This window comes from Geospiza fortis, unplaced genomic scaffold (assembly GCF_000277835.1).
Source record: "Geospiza fortis unplaced genomic scaffold, GeoFor_1.0 scaffold31, whole genome shotgun sequence".
Taxonomy (NCBI): Eukaryota; Metazoa; Chordata; class Aves; order Passeriformes; family Thraupidae; genus Geospiza; species Geospiza fortis.
The window spans coordinates 165,086-174,010 of record NW_005054483.1 but is presented as its reverse complement, the minus strand read 5'-3'; the positions used below and the strand labels follow the sequence as shown (position 1 = coordinate 174,010).

At 53.7% G+C, this 8,925-nt stretch overlaps 1 protein-coding gene across 1 annotated transcript in view; it reads right to left on the bottom strand.

The window, feature by feature from the left end:
- Positions 1-8,876, bottom strand: part of NOS1 (nitric oxide synthase 1) — a 54,131-nt gene extending 45,255 nt beyond the window's left edge. Inside the window, exon 1 of the mRNA XM_005428443.2 lies at positions 7,924-8,876. Coding sequence (XP_005428500.2) covers positions 7,924-8,630 — 707 coding nt within the window. The 5' untranslated portion in view covers positions 8,631-8,876. The remainder of the gene's footprint in view (positions 1-7,923) is intronic.
- Between the last annotated feature and the right edge of the window lie 49 nt (positions 8,877-8,925).

The window sequence follows — 8,925 nt, the reverse complement described above, 5'->3', positions numbered from 1 at the left end:
CAGGGGCTGACCCTGCTGGGAAAGCACAGCCAAGGGTGGCTGTGCCAAAGGCACCAGAGTGACCTGGGGGTGTCCCTGGTGCAGTGCCTGGCCAGGGCTGCCCTGAGCCTCCCCCGGATGGGGCTGCCCACAGGGATCCGGCTCTGTCCTTTGGGAGAGAGGCAGGCAGAGAAAAGCCCATTGAGAGCAGCCAGAGCCTCAGCCCAGCCCGAGCACAGATGGGGGAATAAAAATAAAAACCATCAATTGCTTCATTTTACAAATATTTCCTGGCCCTCGCTTGTAAGGGCCTTGTTTGCGAGCTGGGACAGGAACAGGATTTTTGGGATGAGTTGTTTTCCTCTCTTGCTGCGGCTGCTGCAGCCCCCAGAGGCACAGGGTGACCTGACGATGTCACTCGCAGCTCCAGCAGGCTGCGGGGACAGCCACAGCTCAGCCCCTGGGCAATGCTCCCTTTCGGGAATTTGGGATTTTATCAACAGGAGAGCCCCAAAAGCCATGCTGGTGGGCACTGGGGGGGCACAGCTTCCTCGAGGGAGCCAGGCTGGGCAGCCCCAGGGATGAGCCACAGGGAGAGAGGAGCTGCTCCTCTTTTTGGAGAACTCCAGGCCAGGTTGGACACTGGGGCTTGGAGCAGCCTGGGATAGTGGAAGGTGTCCTGGGACTGGATGGGCTTTAAGGTCTTTTCCAACCCAAACCATTCCATGAGATGTTTTTAATCCCCATTTTGATGTCTTTGGGGAACTGGAAGCAATGCTGAAGGTGGAGGCCATTGGTTGGATGAACTCTCCCAAAAGCCAGATCCAAGATCCAGGATCCCTCTCTGACCACTCCCAGATCCATCACACACTCTTGGCCAGATCTCTTGGATCCAGAGAGATCCAAAGGCCTGTTTGAGGGGGTTTTGTGATCTGAAAGCCAAATCTGATACTTTAAAAAGGAAAGAGGAATCCTGCCCTCCCCCACTGGTGCCAGGCAGAGCCTGGGATGCTGCCTCCCCTTGGAAAGAGCATCTGGCTGTTTGGAGAAATGAGAGGCACCACTGTTTTCTTTTGACTAATTTGATGATGTTGCAGTGCTCCGAGTGATGAAGCAGAAGGGAAGTTGCTGAGACAGCCCTTTCAGAAATTTCTCCAAAGCTTTTCCAAAAAGAAATTAAAGGGGAAAAAATGATGGAAAGGGAAGTTTGTCAGTTTGTCACTCGGCTCCTTTGAATTTCCTTGGCAGAAGGATCTCTCTGATTCCCAGGCAGGGAGCAGAGCCAGCCCTGGCTGCTGCCACCCCAGTCGGGATGGATGATGAGGGTGGCAGTGCCCACGCTCCGGTGACAGCTCTGGTGACACTGATAGCATCAGTCTGTGCTGTGACCAGGCATCAGCCTCTCCTTCTCCTGGCAAACCTGAGCCTGGGGCTGTGTGGGAAGCTCAGGAGAGAAATTCCTTCCTCTTACCTCATTCCCTGATTGTTCCTCGGGCATGGCTGCACTTGCAGTGCTCCTCCTTCCAGTGGGATATTCAGCTTTTGCCTCACCTTTCCTTTGCCCCATGGAAAACCACGTTCCAGAGGGGCAGAAATTAAAACTCCCTAGTTTAATTAATTAAATTAAATTAAAATTAAAATGCTTCCTTCCCTGGAAAAGGTGCTGGCTGCAGGCTGGAGGGTTCAGCAAGGTCTGGACAAGAGCAGAGGGAGAGGGATGGGGCAGCAGAAGGGATTTGCGGGGTGCAGAGGATGGAGCAGAGCTCAGGAAGGAGGTGGGAATTTGGAGGAAGGAATAACTCCAAAATCTGGGATGCCCTCCCTGGAGAGGCAGCAGGGATGGTGGGATCCAAGTGATCCAAGTGAGGAACAAGTGGGAGAGGAGATCTGGAACAGCACGGAAGGAGGAGGAAAAGCCTCAGGAAGAACCTGTGGAATGATCTGGAGATGATCCTGCAGCTTCAGAACATCGGGAATGTGCCCAGCACCGGGATCAGGGACTAATGAGCTGAGCAAGCTGCAGCCTCAGGGAGCCTGTGAAATATGAGGCTGGCACATGCCTTTGAGGAGGCACCGACACGGAAAGACCTGGGAACAGATCCAGGCAGTCCCAGAGTCCCACAGCTCAAAATTCGGCCAGCACCGAGCTGCAACCGCTCTGTCCCTTCCCAGTGAGCTCCTGGAGGATCCCAGCCTGGCCAGGGGAACAAAACAGCTCAGGGGTGCTGGGAACCACACCTGGGGCTCCTGGGGGGTCACACCTGCATCTCCTGGGGGATCACACCTGGATGTTCTGTGGGGTCACACCTGGATCTCCTGGGGGATCACACCTGGATCTCCCGGGGGGTCACACCTGGGGCTCCTGGGGGACCACACCTGGATCTCCTGTGAGGGTCACACCTGGATATCCTGTGAGGGTCACACCTGCATCTCCTGGGGATCACACCTGCATCTCCTGGTGGGGGTCACACTTGGATCTCCTGTGGGGTCACACCTGGATCTCCTGTGGGGTCACACTTGGATCTCCTGTGGGGTCACACCTGGGCTCCTGTGGGGTCACACCTGGATCTCCTGGGGGGGGTCACACCTGCATCTCCTGGGGGATCACACCTGGATCTCCTGTGGGGTCCTGGGGGCTCACAGCTGGCCCAGGGATTTGGCTGCTGGGGTCACACATGGGGACAAGGGCAGGGGAACTCAGGGGATGAAGGAGCAGCACAGGGGCTGAGCTGTGAGGGGTGGGTTGGGAACTGGGCTGATGGGTTTGGGGGAATACGGGGTGTGTTTGGGATATATGTGAGGGCAATATGGATATATTTGGAGACAATAGGGGATATATTTGAGAGGAACATGGGATATATCTGGGAGGAATGTGGGATTTCTTTGGGATATATTTGGGTGGGATATGGGATATATTAGGGGGGAATACGGGATATATGTGGGGGGCAATACAGGATATATTTGGGGGCAATACAGGATATATTTGGGTTTAATACGGGATATACATCAGGGAACATGAGATATATTTGGAGGGAGTTTGAGACATATTTCAATGGAATATGGGATGTATTAGGGGGGAATGTGAGATATATTTGGGTGGAATATGGGATCTATTGGGGTGGAAAATGGGATATATTTGGGGGAATATGGGACATATTTGGGGGAAATATGGGATAGATTTGGGGGAAATATGGGATAGATTTGGGGGAAATATGGGATAGATTTGGGGGGAATATGGAATATATTTGAGAGGAATATGGGATATATTAGGGGAGAATATGGGACATATTTGGGGGAAATATGGGATAGATTTGGGGGAAATATGGGATAGATTTGGGAAAAATATGGGATATATTTGGGGGGAATATGGAATATATTTGAGAGGAATATGGGATATATTAGGGGAGAATATGGGGTATATTTGGGGGAAATATGGGATAGATTTGGGGGAATAGGAGATATATTTGGAGGGAATATGGGATATATTTTGGCAGAATATGGGATATATTTGGGTGGAATATGGGGTATATTTGGGGGAAATATGGGGTATATTTGAGAGGAATATGGGGTATATTTGGGGGGAATATGGGATATAATTGTGTGGAATATGGGATATATTAGGGGGGAATATGTGGTCTCCAGGCACAAAATGCGTCCCTGGATCAGTGATGGAGTAGAGTGATGAGGAAGAAGCCTCGGCCAGGGGAGCAGGGGAAGGCTATTCCCTGCCAGAGCTCCCTGCATCCATTTCCAGAATGGCACAAACGTGGAAATTCCAGGGAACCTTCTCCTTTCTGAGGTTTTAAAGTTTTGTGTCCAATGCAGAAGAATGAAGACAGATCGGACAAGCAAATGAAATGTTTTGGGCAACACAAAGAGATTTTTGTGGTCCTGAGGAAGGTGGGAGGAAGAGAATTTTCTCTTTGGGAACAGCAAAATTATGGGGTTTGTTCCAAGGCAGGCTGGAGCCTGAAACCTTGAAACCTTTCCTGAGCTGAATTCCTGCTCTGAGCACACTTCTCCCTCTCGGGGCTGCTGCTTGGACTGAAACTGCCATGTTTCCATCATGCTGCTCATGTCATGGAAGAGACCTGGGAAGGGAAATAAACCCTGGCAACTCAGCGGGGAGGGGGGGAAGAAGGAGGGAAGATGGGACCTGACAATCTCCCCAGAGCTCTGAGGGAAAAACAGACCTGGGTTCGCTGGCAGCGAGTGAATCAAACTCTATTTTTGCTTCCTAGCCCACGGTGAGCCTCATGGCACAAATGCCAGCTCTCATCATACCTTGAGCCCCACATCTGTGCTGCCTTTCCTGATTGCAGATGGCCCGAGCTGAGGAGCAGCTGTGGTCACTCCATGGACACGCCCCGAGGGCGCAGGGTGGGAGGAGGAGCCAGCAAGGAGAATTCCCCTGGGGAATGCAGATTGTGGGGGCAGGGGATGGAGAGGAACTGATTGTGTCCCCGAAGCAAATTTAGGATCAATCAATCTATCAATCAGTCACAGGATGGATTGGAAGGGATCTTAAAGCTCATCCAGTGCCACCCCTGCCATGGCAGGGACACCTCCCACTGTCCCAGGTGCTCCCAGCCCCAGTGTCCAGCCTGGCCTTGGGCACTGCCAGGGATCCAGGGGCAGCCCCAGCTGCTCTGGGCACCCTGTGCCAGAACCTCAGAACCCTCCAGGGATCAACTCCATCCCAATATCCCACCTAATCCTGCCCATTTTGACTCCATTCCCCTTATCCTGTCCCTCCATGCTCCTATAGGAAGTCCCTCTCCATCTCTCTTGTAGGCTCCCTTCCAGTTTTCCTCGGAAGTATCGCTGGAGAGAGCAGCTGGAAGCCCAAACCATCAGGTGTAGTTTGAATTGGTTTTTAAAGCCCATCTTGAGCAAGGAGTTTTTGGCTCCCTGTGGACAAGCTCAGCCTTGTGCCATCCCCTCCTGCCCTGGGAATGCTGTCCCAGCTCCCTGAGCCAGATTGGATCCGACAAAGCGCCCTGGGCTGGGGTGGTCAGCACTAGGCAGAGAGGAGACAGAACAGGACCAGGATCCATCCCAATCCCACCATCTCCAGCTGGATCAACAGCAGAGAGGAGACAGAACAGGCTCCATCCCAATCCCTGTCCCAGCTCCCTGAGCCAGATTGGATCTGACAAAGCACCCTGGGCTGGGGTGGTCAGCACCAGGCAGAGAGAAGACAGAACAGGATCCATCCCAATCCCACCATCTCCAGCTGGATCAACAGCAGAGAGGAGACAGAACAGGCTCCATCCCAATCCCTCCATCTCCAGCTGGATCCACAGCAGAGAGGAGACAGAACAGGCTCCATCCCAATCCCTCCATCTCCAGCTGGATCCACAGCAGAGAGGAGACAGAACAGGCTCCATCCCAATCCCACCATCTCCAGCTGCACCAACAGCCAAACAGGCCAGGCTGGAGGTGTCCAGCTCAACCTTGAGCGAGGTTTTGCTCCCTCCTGGGTGTAGGCAGAGCTCAATTCCTTCTCTGTTCCTGCCTGGAGGAGTCAGGGCTGAGCTGCATCCATCTGACACGGCTCACTGGAGCTTTTTTGGCATTTCCTTGGCACTGACCAACACTCTCCCTAGTTATCCACTCCCCATCGTTCCCTGACCTTTCTGCACTTCTCCTGCCATCCAAGAAAACTTGGGAGTGCAGGAGACCTTGAGGATGCCCCGGCTCTGTGTGAGCCGAGCTGAGGAGATGAATCATCCCCAGCCCAATCCCACAGAAATGCCCTTTTCCCTGCACAGCAGCTCCTGACAGCTTCTCCCCGCAGTCAATCTTTCCCACATCCCTGCTCCAGCCTGGGTCTTCTCCCTCACACCACAAGAGCCAGGCTGCAGCTTTTCATCAAGCAGGAGAATTTGACTGAAAAGTGGATTTTCATCTCCAAGGTATAGAGATTACAAAGCCTTTTTTCTTTTTAATTATTAGGATATTGAAAACAAACAAACAAAAAAAGATATTTTGGTGAAGTCCCTGCTTTGCTGCTTCAAGATCCTTCAGTTTAAGTGAAATCAAAGTGAAATCAAAGCATTTCTGTTTAATCTCTGAATAAAAGAGACTCCTCAGAGTAGAATCACGTTTTTCATCCCTCCCCATGGCTGGAGAAGAATTTCCTTGGAGATCCTGCAGCTGCTGGGAGGGGGGACGTGGTTTGAAGGGTGAGGCTGCCCCTGTTCCATCCCAATGTTTGGATTGTGTCCTCTGGGCTGTGACCCCCAGGTCCCTGAGTTAACCAGAGGGGATTTTGAAGCCTCCCTGCACATTTTGTACCCATTCCTGACCCTTTCAGTGTCTCAATCCTTAAACCAGGCTCTCCCAGGATGGGATTAAAGCGTGCACAGTCCTGACAGGTTTTTGGAGAGCGTCCCAAGCTCGGGGGGGTTAAATCACTTCCCATTGCACAGCAGATTTCTGAATTTTCCAATTCCCAACAATTCAATTGAACAGTTCTTGTTCAAAAAGTGAACAGGGCCTGGAGAGTAGCTGTGGTGGGGAGGGGGTGGCAGGAAGGACACCCAGACACCAGCACCGAGCCCAGCAGATATTTTTTCACTCTGACTCAGTGTGAGCACCCTAACAAGCTTTGAGTACCGTGTCCTCCACGGGAAGCAGGGATAAATTGGGAGAGCAGGAACGACATGAAAACAACTGAAAATAAAACAAGGAAGGTGGAAAACACAGAGGGTGTGAGTGGGATTGGGATGGGAGCGAGCGGGAGCTCAGCCTTGGCTGGGAGCCCATGGAGGGGACCCTGCTGTGGCTCTCCCCTCTTGTTTCTGATAAAGAAAAATGAGCACAACGTTTTCCTTTTCCTAAGAGATGTCTACAGCAAGAGAACCTGAAATTACAGAGAACTCTTGGCATTTCAGATCTTTCCGTGGCCGAGGCTCAGATCTGCAGCTCCAGCAAACCCTCGGGGCTTTTCCAGCCAGTCAATAAGCGAGGGCAGCCACGACCTGCTGCGGCACTTGACACTGCTAAAACGTGTTTGGGGACTTGGGGAAAAGCAGCAGGAAAAGGCAGCCTAACAGTGTTAATGAACGGTCAGGAGGAGAGGGAGTTGGAACTGAAAAAACCCGGCTGCAAACAGCAGCTTTGGAAAGCAGGAAGGGCCCCGGGGAGCTGCCCCGGCTCCGGAGCGGCGCTCAGGGAAACGCTGAGGAAAATCGGGAGCTGTGCCACTTCCCCCTCCTCAACGGGACGTGGGACAAGCGTTGTTCGTGTCCCCACCCATGCACACAAGTCCTGAAACAGCGATCTGGCTCTAGGAGGAGCAGGGGCAGATCCATCCTTTTCCACGAGGATTGGCCATCCCGAGCTCTCGATGGAGAACATCTCCCCCCTGCCCACCAGGCTGGTCCCGCTGCCCTCGCCCTATTTCGGCTTCAGATGGAGCTGGACTGGGACTCTCCTCCACTCTCCCAAAAGGTTTGGAATCTCATTTCTCCTGGGAAGCACGTGCCCTACAGGTCCGACCTTCCTCTCCCGTTAAAGTTAAAGCAGATTTCAACTGGAGAGCTCCAAAGCAGTACCACAAGGACAGGAATACCCTGGGCATTATTTAGCAGGTGAGGAAACCGAGGCATGCAATTTTGCTTCAACTTAAAACAAATGGAATTGAGAACATGGAGCAGACATTTATCCCAGCCCAGCCCGTGATCCACCACATCACACAGCTCAGTTTCCATGAGACATTATTCCAAATCTCCCCAATTTCCCATGCTTAGACCTTCCTTCCACAGTCTTCTCCAAATTTTTCATCTTCCTCCTTTTCCCCACCGCTTCCCCTCCATCTCCATTTCCACCCTGCTGTGCCAGGCAGCAGCCGGCTGTGGAGAGGCGCTCATCGGCACCTCGGTGAGCCAAAACCAGCGCGTTCCACCAAAGGTAAAAAAAGTATTTAGGGAGACCTACCAGTCCACCTGGACTTCTATATCCCGTGTCTCTACCTTGGAGGGCGCATCTCCATCGCTGTCCTTACTGCTGCTGCTCTTCAGCAAGTCCAGGACGGGCTCGATCTCTTTGAGCAGCTCGTTGTCCTCCACACCGCCGTTGAGGCAGGAGTGAGCAGCAGCCCTGTCCTTGCCCCTGCCGCCCTCCGGCCCTTTGCTGCCGGACACGAGCCCGTTAACGTGGACATGGGGCTCCACCTCCTTGCCCGTTTCCCTGCTCCACAGCGATCCCATGGCTGCTGGCTGCTCTTTGCTCGGGTTGGACAAGTCAACCGCCTTGGGAGCCGGGCACAGGGGTCTGGTGACACGGACGGTTTTGGGCGTCCCGTCACCCGTAAAAGTGGTCTCCAGGTGAGTGGTGAAGCCCTCGGGGCCGCGCAGGATGAGCACCACGTAGGTCTCAGAGGCGATGCTTCTCAGGATCTCCAGCGCCGTCTCATAGCTCGTGTCCACCAGGGGCCTGCCATTGACGGCCAGAATGATGTCCCCAGCCTGGATGAGGCCACTCTGCTCGGCAGCCCCGCCCCGGATCAGGTCCGAGATGATGACGGGCGGTTTGCTGACGCGCTCCTTCACCAGGAACCCGAGGCCGCCCACCTTGCGCTTGAAGAGCCTCACCGAGATGACGTTGGGCTGGATCTGCTGAACTCTGAACACATTCTCTTCCATGGCAGCCCCCTCCTCCAGCCCGCTCTCCAGGACCTCAACACCCGCAGGGGAATTTGCTGTCCGAGGGTGGGAAGGGGCAACTTTGGCTGTGGAGGAGCTGGACTCACTGGAAAACTCCCCTGGGCTTGGGCTGCCGAGGGGCTTCCTGCGGCATGCTCGGTGGCTCTGCTCTCCGAACAGCAGCAAAGCGGGAATGTCACCCCTGGGAAGGCAGGCTAGGGGCAGGGCTGGGCATCGCCCGGGATGGGAAACATTCCAGCTTCCAGTCAGCCGCTGGCACGGAGGGGGAGGCAGC